At 44.1% G+C, this 15,429-nt stretch overlaps 1 protein-coding gene across 4 annotated transcripts in view; it reads left to right on the top strand.

The window, feature by feature from the left end:
• The first annotated feature begins 8,064 nt into the window (after positions 1-8,064).
• TSC22D1 (TSC22 domain family member 1) overlaps positions 8,065-15,429 on the top strand; it is a 144,225-nt gene continuing 136,860 nt past the window's right edge. For 3 of the 4 annotated variants that reach the window (XR_005236494.2, XM_007960313.3, XM_007960312.3), the window contains exon 1: positions 8,065-11,785. Coding sequence is in view for 3 of the 4 variants with exons in the window: in XM_007960313.3 (XP_007958504.1) it covers positions 8,892-11,785 (2,894 nt within the window). In the remaining variant the exon portion in view is untranslated. The remainder of the gene's footprint in view (positions 11,786-15,429) is intronic. The other variant, XM_007960311.3, reaches the window with a different exon arrangement.

The raw sequence follows: 15,429 nt of genomic DNA, 5'->3' as shown, positions 1-15,429 counted from the left end.
TTGTTTTTTAACGCCGTAATGTCTGAACTTTATGTTCTTCAGAAACACCTTGTGAAAAGTTCAGTAGTAAAGTTCAAGTGATCAATTATGTTGACAATGTTACTACATAGTATAGGATTTAGAAAATTTTTTATAAGAACTTTTAAGTTTCTGCTATATACTTGAAAGAACAAAGAAAACTTAGCACCTTTCTCAAGATGCGTTTAATTGGAAGTGTTTCTTTCAAAGCTCTTGTTTTTATTATCAAATAATTTGGAATCAACATTGGGGTAAAACAGAGTATTACTCCCATTTTACTCGAAATATACCTTGAGTTGTAATATAGTTGTACATCTACTAACCATTTTGTATGTCAGTTATGTCAGTATGTCTCCTGAAAAAAGACATTCTTTTGAAACACTGAAAGTAAACCACTAAGTTGGCATTATCATTCCTGTCTATAAATAATTGTGGCAAGAAAGTACCTGGACCTTTCTAGTTTCTGATGGAAAACTTTGTTGGTATCTTTGCAATTAACTTTATGTTTAACTCAGTGAAGGGGCTGAATCAGTCATATTTTAAATTTTCTTGAGTGTGATAAGTGTGTATATATTGCATATAAAACAAATCATTTTGCTGGGCTTTTTCTCCTAAATCCCATCTCACGATTTTGTCTAAAAACTCTATTAATTTCCTCTTTAGTCATTCTAATTTATCATTCATATAGAAGGGGTTTGTAAACATCTACCGTATGTAAATTGTGCTGTTGCATTTAAATTTTTGTGGTCATAATATTTTTGGGATTTTGTGTCTCTGACTCCAATTTAGAGTGTATACATTTAGGATTTTCTTTTCTTCTTTTATTCATGGTATTAAAATCAGAAAAGATGTTGGCCTTTGGCCGGGCGCGGTGGCTCAAGCCTGTAATCCCAGCACTTTGGGAGGCCGAGATGGGCGGATCACAAGGTCAGGAGATCGAGACCATCCTGGCTAACACGGTGAAACCCCGTCTCTACTAAAAATACAAAAAACTAGCCGGGCGAGGTGGCGGGCACCTGTAGTCCCAGCTACTCGGGAGGCTGAGGCAAGAGAATGGCGTAAACCCGGGAGGCGGAGCTTGCAGTGAGCTGACATTCGGCCACTGCACTCCAGCCCGGGTGACAGAGCAAGACTCCGTCTCAAAAAAAAAAAAAAAAAAAAAAGATGTTGGCCTTTAAGACTACCGATTTCCCGTTTTCTACAATGAAAATAACTGGAAATGTCAATTTGAATGTGTTACTAAAAATTATTTTAAAACTATTTTATTAATGTTCTTACCTTAAAAGATAAGTTAGAGCAGAGGGAGAAAATAAATGATCAAAGGAAATTTCCAGACTAAGGAATGACCCCCAGTAAATTCTTTTTTCTTTGAGCTTGAAAATTTGAGATATACCTAAATGTTTGTGAATGTAATCTTTAAATACAAAGGAATATCGGTTGCTTTCATTTTAAAATTTCATTTAATTTCTTTTGAGGCAAGGTCTTTCTCTAGGCTGCCTAGGCATGATGCTTACTGGGTTCACTGCAGCCTTGACCTCCAGGGCTCAATCAATCTTCCCACCTCAGCCTCCCAAGTAGCTGGGACCACAGGCGCACACCACCACACCCAGCTAATTTTTGTATCTTTTGTAGAGATGGGGTCTTGCCATGTGGCCCAGTCTGGTCTCAAACTCCTGGGCTCAAGCAATCTGTCTGCCTCAGCCTCCCAAAGCGCTGGGATTACAGGTGTGAACCACTGCATCCAGCTGCTTTTGTTTGTTTGTATAACTTGACCTTATTTTTGTTGACAGTGGATGGACAAAGGTCTTATTAGAATCATGATATAAACAAATGTGACAAATGTGTTTATTTCTATAATTTTACATATTCAAAAAATATATAAATACAAATGGGCCCTTAGAACACGTTGAAAAGTTTAGGTTATTACTCTCTTATTACTCTCTCTATTCTACAGGCTCTTAGGTTCAATAAAGACTAATTGCTAAAACAGGAAAACATTTATCTTGTCCTATATAGATAGCATTTCTCAATTACATGTGATTGATGCCTTTTTTCAAGCATTTGGCATCTGTTTCAATCAGTGAAGAATCCTACTGAAATCATTGTTCTGTTCCTTTATGTCTAACACCTACATGGCCACAGTAGTCTCTAAAATGTACATTCTTAGAATATCTCTGCATAGGAGAAAATGGTGCTTATAGATTTTTTGGAGATGCCTAATTAGAAAAATTAAAACATGAGTATTCTGTAGAAACTTAACTTGGGAGCATGAGTTGGCAGTAGCCTGAATTAACAATATGCCTTGGAAGCAGCTGTGAAGGGGTGGTTAGACCGCCAGGATTTTCATTTTAGCTCTACCACTCTAGTCGAGTTGTAAGACTGAAACCTACTGGCACCTCACTTTCCTCACCTGCAACCTGGGGCAATTTCAGCTCTTTGTGTAACTGTGAGAACTGAGTGGGATAGAACACTTACAGCATTGAAAACCAATGTGCAGTATATAGTAGGCATTAAATAAAATTAGCTAACACTGGAGAGATCTGGAGGGCTATTTGATTATAGCCTTTAAAAATATAAATTAATAAATTCTTTTTTCAATGTCACTTCACAGTACTATAGCAGACATTAGGTTGTGAGAACATTCTCCAAATTAACACATTCATAAATCAGAAGAGTGTAGAAGAATCTATAACATTTACATTGGTTCAAAGAGGGAAAAAGTCTTTTATCCTCTTCATACAGAAGAAATGCTGTTTCAAATTAATGGCATATCTTCTTTGGCACTCAAAAGCACTGAAGGAACATTTATTAATTTCAAGAGATTTTTGAAAAATGCTTGTCTCTAATGCTCAGACTTTTTCAGAAAAATCCTTAAATACAGAGGCATAGAATCTGATATTAAGAGGACATGAGTATCCAGATTTAGGCATGAATCTTGGAAAAGTTATTTAACTTCCCTGTGATTACTCACTTCTAAAATGAGAATGATAATGTCTTCTCCCTCAAAGGGTAGAATTAAATGAGCTAATGTGTATCAGTGTACCTTCTGAAACATACATTCAAATGACTATACTTTTCTGTTTTATAAGCATTATCTCCTTTGAGGATATAAAATTGTTTAGCTGAACTGAAATATACTATTGAAAAACTTAACAAATGCTGCCGAAATTAATCAGTTATAAGTTAAACTGTACTCATTAAAATTGGAATTAAAGTTTTGAAATATGCATTTTGTGATATCGATAGTGATGGCACACTCCTGGTCTCATTAAAATTTGTCAGAGAGCAAATTGATTAATAAACATACTGCAATATCCCTTTGCATTAGGTTCTTCATATGCAAAAATGTGTGATTTTTTGAGTTTATGTCATAAACATCTGACTTTTTTTTCCCAGATGACATCTAAAAGCTATAAATAAGTATTAATAATATTACATGACTAAAGCACTGGTTAGCCAGAATAATTACTAGAGTGGAACAGTGGCATATTTTCTGTACACATTTCTCTTTAATAGTATCTATTTTTGTAGCTCAGCCATTTAGAGTATAGGTATTCCCTTCCTGCTCTTCAAGGGCATTGCTTTTAGAGAATTACTTGATTTTAATTGATCTATTTCGCAGTACTCACAAATAGATAAATTGTGTTACAATGTTCAGCAAATTTTCTTTTTTTATTTTTTGAGACCGAGTCTCGCTCTGTGCCCAGGCTGGAGTGCAATGGCACGATCTCGGTTCACTGTAAGCTCTGCCGCCCAGGTTCACGCCATTCTCCCGCCTCAGCCTCCGGAGTAGCTGGGACTACAGGTGCCCACCATCACGCCCGGCTAATTTTTTGCATTTTTACTAGAGACGGGGTTTCACCGTGTTAGCCAGGATGGTCTCGATCTCCTGACCTCGGGATCCACCCACCTCGGCTTCCCAAGGTGTTGGGATTATAGGCGTGAGCCACTGCGCCCAGCCGCAAATTGTCTTTTTTTTTTTTGAGTTTGAGTCTCACTCTGTCACTCAGGCTGGAGTGCAGTACTGCGATCTCAGCTCACGGCAACCTCCGCCTCCCAGGTTCAAGCGAGTCACCTGCCTCAGCCTCCCAAGTAGCTGGGATTATAGGTGTGCACCACGTTGTCCGGCTAATCCTTGTATTTTTAGTGGAGAGGGCGTTTCACCATGTTGGCCAGGCTGGTCTTGAACTCCTGACCTCAGGTGATCCGCCTGCCTAGGCCTCCCAAAGTGCTGGGGTTACAGGCATGTGCCACCGCACCCAGCCCAAATTTTCTATTTTTACGGTACAGTAAACACTAAACATGTCAAAATATATAAGGTTGGTTTATAATGTTGCAACTAGATTTAAGTGATCACCACAATAAAGGCTAATCTTTGAGTCAGCAGAAAAGTAATTCAGAGGCTGGGCGCGGTGGCTCATGCCTGTAATCCCAGCACTTTGGGAGGCTGAGGTGCACGGATCACCTGAGGTCAGGAGTTTGAGACCAGCCTGGCCAACATGGTAAAACCCCGTCTCTACTAAAAAGACAAAAATTAGCCGGGAGTGGTGGCACATGCCTGTAATCCCAGCTACTCGAGAGGCTGAGGCAGGGGAATCGCTTGAACCCGGGAGGCAGAGGTTGCAGAGAGTTGAGATTGTGTCATTGTACTACAGCTCGGGCGACAGAGAAAGACTGTCTCAAAAAACAACAGAAAAGTAATTCAGACGTATAGCCTCAGAATGAAAACAGCTAAAATTCAGCCTTTCAAAAGGCAAAGGATAGCTCTAAGTACTTGGTTAAAAGGATTTAATGACTTTATTATACATAGCAGTAGGCATTTAATGTTTATGCAATAAAAATCCAGACCTTTTTAATTAAAAGATGATAGCATAACAAAATCTGGGTCTTCAGGTGCCTTCTCCTTTTTAAAATGTATTTGTGTTCATAAATTGCTGGTCGTAAGAATTTTGTAAGGGGAAAGAGAGACCCAGATTTTTGAAACTAGGATTTCCCTAACTATAGAGTTGCCCTTTTATATCCTTTTTTTTTTTTTTGAGACGGAGTCTGGCTCTATCACTCAGGCTGGAGGGCAGTGGCCCTATCTCGGCTCACTGCAAGCTCCGCCTCCCAGGTTCACGCCATTCTCCTGCCTCAGCCTCCCGCGTAGCTGGGACTACAGGCGCCCGCCACCACGCCCAGCTAATTTTTTTGCATTTTTAGTAGAGACAAGGTTTCACCGCGTTAGCCAGGATGGTCTCAATCTCCTGATCTCCTGACCTCCTGATCCGCCCGCCTCAGCCTCCCGAAGTGCTGGGATTACAGGCGTGAGCCACCGCACCCGGCCCAGTTGCTCTTTATATCTTAGTGGGACTTGATGCAGCCTAAGCAGGCAAAAATTAATACGCTTCAAAAGATCTTATTTTCTTATATCTTATGTTAATTCTGGATTTTGTTTTTTAAACCTTTCTTTTAAAAGGAGTAAACTTTGACTTAAAAAAACAAAACAAAACAAGAAACCTTTGACTTAAGGCTGCAGTTTGAGAGATCAAGAGCATTTTCTTTCATACTGCAGTCCAAAGGAAGGACATTCCACCCATCTACATCCATTGCAGTTTCAATCGGTTAGGGTAGTTTCCATTTTCCATTCAAAAACTATTGAAAAAGAATGTCAGATTTGCATTTCAACAATGGATGGCAGCGATTAACCAGGCATATCACTTGCAACAAAAACTGTTGGAGAAAAAAGAAATAATTATTTTTGTGAAAACACAAATAGCCATGGTTCTATAAAAACACAACCATTCACATATTAATCAATTAATATCAGAGAACAAGTACAGTCTTCTCAAACATATTTGATTTTTATTACTGTATCACTTTGAATATTTGTGAGAGCCTATTTACTTCTAGCAGAGGTTTACATTAGCAATATAAAGTAAAAATATATATATATTAAGCCCCAGTTTTTCTTTTCAGTGTGGGAGACCCCAGATAAAGCAACAATGTATCATAGCTTTGATACCGGATAGACGGGATGTTGAGGGTGCACTTCTATTCAATAACACGCAAAAGGTGATATAATTCACCTTTTGAAGGCTTCCCCTTGGAGCAAGGGGAAGAGTTCAGCGAAAACTAAAGGTAAAAAGTTGAATTGACAACTAGAGGTGTATCAAAACTGCAAATGACAATCGTTTTTGCTTTAACAGTCTTCTGAAATAGGAATGTAAATCCGTGAGATTTCCTGAATCAGAGGTCTAACCATAAGCGCCGATTCCCCTAACCTAAATTTAACAAAATGAAAATTCCTCCCTACAGCTTTTTGGCTTGCTTTATCATTTTTAAATTCCTGGGAGAGACGGACATTCTCGATTATTGGTAAGAAATGCTTAGAACTAGGTTTTGACATGAAATGCCAATAAAGTAACTGCCAGTAAATTGCCCCCAATCAAACCTAACATTGCTTCTGTAGAACTATAGTCGGACCCATGAAATGTAATATGTGTGGGTGTGTGTTTTAAAACTGGAATTTCGGATGGCTTTTTCTTTTCTAGCCCTAAAAGGCATGCTTATCATTTGTGTTGCTCACATGTCCGGGCCACCTTGCCTCTTGAGTCAAACCAATGGGGATATAGCCAGGACAATGAACGAAAAAGGCGTTGCTGCTTGGAGACACCTGTTGAGATCAGTCGTTTACAGGGCCGGCCTGCCTCTGTCCTCCAGTTAAGGACGCATTGCAACCACTCCTTGTTAGAGAAGAGCCTACCCCAGAGGAGCTAAGGCAGTTAACTGGAAACAGCTGCAACATCTGTCCGGTTGCCTCGCCCCTGCCCGTGCAAGGGCGAGGAGACCGCATGGCAGCAACTGCACTGCACAAAAGACAACACCTATCACTGGGAGCCACCGGCCTTCCGTAGATCCCGCAGCGCCCGGCGCTGGGGCAACCCCCAAGGAGGCGCGGGCCGGGGGCGAGCCCAGGTGCGGCGAGGGGGAGGAGGTTTCCGCCACGCGCCGGGGAAGAAACCCTGACTCATGTCGTGGCAGCGGCGGCGGCGGCGGCGGGCTCCTGGGAACTGAAACTCGTGATGCTGTTGCTGCGGAGAAAAGCCTCATTACCCATTCCGCAGGCGGGGGACACCACCCAGGGCGCGCACACCAAGCGCCGCCGCTCCCGCCGCCTCCGCCGGCCCTTCCGCGCCGCGCCCCCTCCTCTGCCGCGTGCCCGCGCGCGCCGGCCGCGAGTGTGAAAAGAGCGGACACACCTAGCCTGCGCGCGCGGCAGGCGCGCACCCTGCCCACCCCCACCGGGACGAATCAGGCAGTCCGACCCGGATTCGCTCCTTCGGCCGAAATTCCCCACCCCCACTATCCCCTCCGGCTCCACCACTCCCGGCTTCGGCGCCTCCGCCAGCCTTCGGCAATTTCCGTCGGGAGACCCGGCGCTCGCCCAGGCCCGAAGACCCGCCGCCTCCTGCCCCGCCAGACCCGGCTTTATGTCTGCGGCGCCGAGGCGCATGCGCAGACGCCATCTTCCCTCCTCCTCCTCCGCCTGCCCCCTCCCCCTCCACCACCGCCTCCTCTCGCCGGCGGTCGCCCCTCCTCCTCCTGCGCTCCGCGCTGGTCCCTCCCCTCCCGATGCCGCGAGAGACTGGGGGATACGGTAGAGCCGGGGGAGCCGAAGAAGAGCACTAGTAACAACCACCATAGCCCCCTCCCCGCCCGACACCCTCCCTCGGCACCCACCCACTCCCCCGCCCCGTTTGCCGACACCGACCAACCCCACCTCTCGTTCCTTTGAACGGCGTCGGCTGCAGTCGCTGCACCAGCCCGTCTGGCCACCAACGCCGCCGAGAAAGGAGCCGCTGCCGCCTGCGGCCCCCTCCCGCTCGGTCGCGGGAGCAGCGGGGTGAGGAAGAGCCGGCTGCGGAGGAAGAGGACAAGAGAGGGTCGCACCCTCCGCCCTAGCGCACGTCCCGCCGCCCTCCGGGGAGGCTCGGGCGCCGGCCCCTTCCTCCCCGAGGACGTGTGCCGAGCCTAGGCGCCTGCCCTGAGGGAGGAAAATGCTCGGGCTCCATGGCTGCCAGTGATGGAGCGGTCCCTGGGCTCCCGCTGCCACCGCCGCCGCCGCGCCCCGGCCGTGCTCCGCGAGGACCCGGCGTCTCTGCGCGCCCGCCTGCGCCTCGTTGCTGGGCTCACCGTACCGGGCGCCCCGCCGCCGCCCCGCTCGCAGCCGCGTCGCCCCGGCCCCAGCCGCGGCCAGCGTTTCCTCACCGAGCAGCCGCTGCGAGCCCAGGGGGTTTGAAAGGGTCTGCGGGGCGCGGGGGGAGGGCCGAGCGGGGCCGAGAGGGGAGGTTTGAGCGACACTGAGCTCGGGGCTCGCCTGCGGCGGCGGCCCCGCGGGTGGCGAGGGGAAGGCGACACTTGCTCGGCGCTGCCTCCGTGCAGAGCGGCTGGGAGGGCTTTGCAGCGGCCGCCGCCGCGGCGGGAGGAGGGGGCTGAGGCGGCTTCGGAGTTGGCCGGAGAAGGTGGGCATTTCTCGCTTTTCCTCCCCCTCCTGCGCTCTCCCCCTCCCTCCTGCCCCGCACCCCACGTGAAACGGAATATAAAGGGGGGTGTGAGGCTAGAGGGGAAAGTGAATGGCGAAGGACTGAAGGGGTCCCCCCTTTGGGTCCCCGGCCGCCCTGTTCACCCTCGTTCATCCTCCTTTCCGAAGCTCGCTCTCGAAGGCAGGAGCGACCGGCGCCTTCGGCTGAGGAGGAGGAGAAGGAGGAATCGCGCCAGGCGGAGCGTCAGGTCCCGTTTTCCTCTCCGGCGTCTCGAATACAAAGATTACGGTGCAGAAGGAAATTGCACTCGCCTCCTCGGCCCCCCCCCCCCCCCCGGTACCCAACACAATGCACCAGCCGCCTGAGTCCGCCGCCGCGGCCGCCGCCGCTGCAGACATTAGCGCTAGGAAGATGGCGCACCCGGCAGTGTTCCCTCGAAGGGGCAGCGGTAGTGGCAGCGCCTCTGCTCTCAATGCAGCAGGTACCAGCGTCGGTAGTAGTGCCACATCTTCCGAGGATTTTCCGCCTCCGTCGCTGCTTCAGCCGCCGCCCCCTGCAGCATCTTCTACGTCGGGACCACAGCCTCCGCCTCCACAAAGCCTGAACCTCCTTTCGCAGGCTCAGCTGCAGGCACAGCCTCTTGCGCCAGGCGGAACTCAAATGAAAAAGAAAAGTGGCTTCCAGATAACTAGCGTTACTCCTGCTCAGATCTCCGCTAGTATCAGCTCTAACAACAGTATAGCAGAGGACACTGAGAGCTATGATGATTTGGATGAATCTCATACAGAAGATCTCTCTTCTTCGGAGATCCTTGATGTGTCACTTTCCAGGGCTACTGACTTAGGGGAGCCCGAACGCAGCTCCTCAGAAGAGACCCTAAATAACTTCCAGGAAGCCGAGACACCTGGGGCAGTCTCTCCCAACCAGCCCCACCTTCCTCAGCCTCATTTGCCTCACCTTCCACAACAGAATGTTGTGATCAATGGGAATGCTCATCCACACCACCTCCATCACCACCATCACATTCATCATGGGCACCACCTCCAACATGGGCACCACCATCCATCTCATGTTGCTGTGGCCAGTGCATCCATTCCTGGTGGGCCACCCTCAAGCCCAGTATCTAGAAAACTCTCTACAGCTGGAAGCTCTGACAGTATCACACCAGTTGCACCAACTTCTGCTGTATCATCCAGTGGTTCACCTGCATCTGTAATGACTAATATACGTGCTCCAAGTACTACAGGTGGAATAGGTATAAGTTCTGTTACTGGCACTAGTACAGTAAATAATGTTAATATTACTGCTGTGGGTAGTTTGAATCCTAATGTGACAAGCAGCATGCTTGGTAATGCTAATATAAGTACAAGCAATATTCCTAGTGCTGCTAGTGTGAGTGTGAGTGTTGGGCCTGGAGTTACCAGTGGTGTTAATGTGAATATCTTGAGTGGCATGGGCAATGGTACTATTTCTTCCTCCGCTGCCGTTAGCAGTGTCCCTAATGCAGCTGCAGGGATGACTGGGGGATCGGTTTCAAGTCAGCAGCAACAACCAACAGTTAACACTTCGAGGTTCAGAGTTGTGAAGTTAGATTCTAGTTCTGAGCCCTTTAAAAAAGGTAGATGGACTTGCACTGAGTTCTATGAAAAAGAAAATGCTGTACCTGCTACAGAAGGTGTGCTGATAAATAAAGTGGTGGAGACTGTAAAGCAAAATCCGATAGAAGTGACTTCTGAAAGGGAGAGCACTAGTGGGAGTTCAGTGAGCAGTAGTGTCAGCACACTGAGTCACTATACAGAGAGTGTGGGAAGTGGAGAGATGGGAGCTCCTACTGTGGTGGTGCAGCAGCAGCAACAACCGGCTCTCCAAGGTGTGACCCTCCAACAGATGGATTTTGGTAGCACTGGTCCACAGAGTATTCCAGCAGTTAGTATACCACAGAGTATTTCTCAGTCACAGATCTCACAAGTACAGTTGCAGTCTCAAGAACTGAGCTATCAGCAAAAGCCAAGTCTTCAGCCAGTACCTCTGCAAGCCACTATGAGTGCTGCAACTGGTATCCAGCCATCGCCTGTAAATGTGGTTGGTGTAACTTCAGCTTTAGGTCAGCAGCCTTCCATTTCCAGTTTGGCTCAACCCCAGCTCCCATATTCTCAGGCGGCTCCTCCAGTGCAAACTCCCCTTCCAGGGGCACCACCACCCCAACAGTTACAGTATGGACAACAGCAACCAATGGTTTCTACACAAATGGCCCCAGGCCATGTCAAATCAGTGACTCAAAATCCTGCTTCAGAGTATGTACAGCAACAGCCAATTCTTCAAACAGCAATGTCGTCTGGACAGCCCAGTTCTGCAGGAGTGGGAGCAGGAACAACAGTGATTCCTGTGGCTCAGCCACAGGGTATCCAGCTGCCAGTGCAGCCCACAGCAGTCCCAGCACAACCTGCAGGGGCATCTGTCCAGCCTGTTGGCCAGGCTCAGGCAGCAGTGTCTGCTGTACCTACTGGCAGTCAGATTGCAAATATTGGTCAGCAAGCAAACATACCTACTGCAGTGCAGCAGCCCTCTACCCAGGTTCCACCTTCAGTTATTCAGCAAGGTGCTCCTCCATCTTCGCAAGTGGTTCCACCTGCTCAAACTGGGATTATTCATCAGGGAGTTCAAACTAGCGCTGCAAGCCTTCCTCAACAATTGGTTATTGCATCCCAAAGTACCTTGTTAACTGTGCCTCCCCAGCCACAAGGAGTAGAACCAGTAGCTCAAGGAGTTGTTTCACAGCAGTTGCCTGCAGTTAGTCCTTTGCCCTCTGCTAGCAGTATTTCTGTTACAAGTCAGGTTAGTTCAACTGGTCCTTCTGGAATGCCTTCTGCCCCAGCAAACTTGGTTCCACCACAAAATATAGCACAAACCCCTGCTACCCAAAATGGTAATTTGGTTCAAAGTGTTAGTCAATCTCCCTTGATAGCAACTAATATAAATTTGCCTTTGGCACAACAGATACCACTAAGTTCTACCCAGTTCTCTGCACAATCATTAGCTCAGGCAATTGGAAGCCAAATTGAAGATGCCAGGCGCCCAGCGGAGCCCTCCTTAGTTGGCTTACCTCAGACTATCAGTGGTGACAGTGGGGGAATGTCAGCAGTTTCAGATGGGAGTAGCAGCAGCCTAGCAGCCTCTGCTTCTCTTTTCCCGTTGAAGGTGCTACCGCTGACGACACCCCTGGTGGATGGCGAGGATGAGAGGTAAGATCATGTCATATTTCTGGAGACATTCAACAGATTTGAAGTTATCTATTTAGTAGCTACATGTATGCACAAAATTAGTTCAAAGCATTGTATATTTTCATTTTTGTATGTGAAAAATGCATTTTTATGGGAAGTTTTTTAGAGCAAGAGTTATGGAATGGTTTCAGAGTGGGTAGGAAATAGTAATATTTAAACAATATTTTCAGAATAGTTGTTAAGCATGTGTTCACATTAAAAATAGGTTTGGGGGCACCAAGTGGTTTTATTATCTATAAAATGTTTTTTAGAAATATTAATTATGGAAAGCTTAATTTTTGCTAGCCCACATAATAGTTCATCTATTTTGAGCTGCTAAAATAATCTCTTGGGGGGTTGTGGTTCCCACGTTTGTTCTCCTTTACTAGACATCCTTTTTTCATTTCTACTGTGTTTGATCTTAGTCTGTGAAAGATATTGTTGCCTGCTTTTCCTAGTCAGATACGGTATGAAAGATGACTTAATCTGGGTTATATAGGTTGCCCTCATACCGCAACTGACCAACTTTTGCGTGCTTATTTAATGGTCATTTTATCTGAACAGTAAAGGAATGGGAATCTTAAAGTATTTTGCGGGAAAGGAGGACATAAACTATCAAAATAACCAGATTTATCTTGATAGTATGCTGTACATTTTTTCTTTTGCATGGTAGATCAAGGTGGTAGCCATTTTAAAGAATAGAAGAAAGTAAGTCTTGGAGGATTGAATTTATAGAGGCATGAAAATAAGAGCTTGGTCTCCGGCTAATCTCCACCTGTTCCTTTTTTTTCCTTACCAAAAAGATACAGAAAGCCTAAAGTACATTATTAAACCAAGCGTTTTTTCACTTAGACTGAAAATAATATGCCAGTAACTCTTATTGAATCAAATTGTGTCTTTGAAGCTGACTGGCTAGGAAAGTTGTGAAATCTTTCATGTTTCTACATCATTTTAAACCCTACTTGATTTTTAAAGTAATGTTCTTTCACAAATTTGCCAGTCTGTTACTAACCTTGATTAAAATACTATTATAGGAATTATGAAAAGACATCGTTTTCACTGTGGAATTTGGAGTTAAGCATGCAAGATATTTAATTATTTTAGTATTGGAGGGTTTTGTGAGTAAACTTTCATCAAGCCAATATAAGCATTTATATTTCATATGTATGTGGGTTTTGCTTTGGAAAAATTGAGCATATTGCAAAATAATTGTAATTTTAGAAAAAGAAAACAAAGGTCAAATGTTTCAGTGAGGTTTTTGTTATTTAGTTGTTTAAAAGATACGGTAAAGACATGGTTAAATTGATAAAATCTTGTCTTTCAGGATTTTTATTATTTTTCTAATAGTCATGTAATTAAAACCTTGTTACCTAACCAAATGTATTCTGTATTATTTGTACAAAACTGTAGTCTAAAAGATAAACTTTTAGGAGGTACTTTCCTTAATTGTTCCATTATTATTGTTAAACCTTTAATTTTCTCATGCTAATACTCACCTGTAATTTTAAAAGAATTATTTACCACAATTATTAATGTTTTTTAAGTCAAATTTATGATTTGAGTGAAGCCTTTATAAAAGCAGCTATATTATGTAGATGCTAAGTTTAGAGAAATAAAAGATGGGTAAAATACACAAACGAAAACACTCATTTTGAATTCAAACTTGCCTTGATTTTGTAATTATCATTTGTGGTCCCCTGGCTTGTCTTTCCCCTCTTTTTCCTCCTATTGGTAGGACATGATAGGATTTTCCACAGCTTGCTGTTCCAGACAAAGTCAGATGATGCTACTTTCAACTAGATTTTTAATTATAGGAATAGGGTCCCAGTTTAAGATATTAATATAAAATTAATTTTTCCAGATAATTGAGAAAAGGATTAATAAGCAAATTATGGAAATTATGGAATTCTAAAAAGGAACAAAAAGACATGAGAAATAAGGAAATACTCATCTAATATAACAAGTTGTCTTCAGACACTGTACACATTCAATTATAATTATGTTTACCAGTCTCTCCCACAAGACCAGGAGTTCCTCATGAGCAGGGACTGTTTTGAATTTACTACCTATTTGGGCCTTGGTTAGTTAACATCAAAGTTTTGTGATTAAAAACCAGAAAATTTTTGTTTTAGCCATATCTTAAATTCTGTAAAATCAGAATGTAGCCCTAAAACACCTCGTAAGATCAGAAAATATATATATTATATTCTTCATTGTGTTTTACTGAAGATTATTTCTTTTATCACTACAGTTTGGAAAAAGAAATTAATTTCATTTAAATTTGCCCTTGGAAGATAAATTAAGAATAACTACAAGAGAAAACAGTGGTATGATTTAAAAACTTTTAAAACCTTTCTTCCCATGGTAGCCTCTGTGTCACTTGCATCTTGTGGGCTTGGTCACCATTTGTCTCAGGAGAGAGAGACTACATATATAATTTTAATATTGTGAATCAGGAAATGTGTTAACAATATAACTTGGGTAGTAGGACAAATGAGGATGGTTATCTTTTAATCATCTTTTGAAATAATACTCTAACACTTTAGATTATAAAATGTTTAGACATGTGGAAAGTGCCTTCAGTTGATCACTGGGAGAGACTATAAACATGGATCAGGGTGTTAAGATTATGTATCTTGTTTTGAAAAAAATCATTCTTATTTAAAAGGTCTTAATGTCAGGTCATGTGCGGTGGCTCACACCTGTAATCCTAGCACTTCGGGAGGCTGAGGTGGGTGAATTGCTTGTGCCCAGAAATTTGAGACCAGCCTGGGCAACATGGCAAAACCCTGTCTCTACAAAAAACATAACAAAAATTAGCCAGGTGTGGTGGCGCATGTGTGTAGTTCCCAGCTACCTGGAAGGCTGAGGTGGTAGGATCACTGGAGCCCTGGAGGTCAAGGCTTCAGTGAGCTGGGGTCACGCCACTGTACCCCAGCCTGGGTGGTAGAGCAGGACTCTGTCTCCAAAAAAAAAAAAAAAAAAAGTCTTAATGTCTTAGACTATAACATGAACCATGAATTCTCCTTTACAAGAACGGGAAAATACAGATATTTCATCTTTTATGTTTTGTGACCATTATTATTACCTCAGCCTCTTAATGTGAAATGGGTCAAACTTCCATACATCCTTCAAGACTTAGCTCAGATGTTCTCTTCAAAGCATTGTTTTCACTCAGAGGATGTTGTTTCCTTAGCACTTTTTAATATTCCTCTATTTAAGCACTGTATACATTCAATTATAATTATGTTTACCAATCTTTCCCACAAGACTACAAGTTCCTCAAGGGCAGGGACGAAGTGTTTTTTTGAATTAATTAGCAGACATTTCTCTGATTTTGTTTTTTTTGTCATGATTTGAAGTTTATATTGTCCCTCATCTTAAGCACAACTGTGAGAGATGCAGGATCATAGAATTTATGCAACAAATGGAAAGGAAATGGATAAAAAGACTTGCTTTTTTTGTACCTCTCTTCAACATTTTTAAGTGAATTGATGTCTGTCTTCTAAGTACAGTGCCTGTTTTATAGTAGGTCCTCAAATATTTAAGAGGCATGCGTGTTACTTATAAAATAGGAGTAATACTCATTTTGCCTACTTCTGAGGATGGCAGTAGTTATCAGTTAA

Source organism: Chlorocebus sabaeus, chromosome 3, assembly GCF_047675955.1.
Source record: "Chlorocebus sabaeus isolate Y175 chromosome 3, mChlSab1.0.hap1, whole genome shotgun sequence".
Classification (NCBI taxonomy): Eukaryota; Metazoa; Chordata; class Mammalia; order Primates; family Cercopithecidae; genus Chlorocebus; species Chlorocebus sabaeus.
The sequence above is the reverse complement of the archived record's forward strand: the minus strand, read 5'-3'. Positions and strand labels throughout refer to the sequence as shown.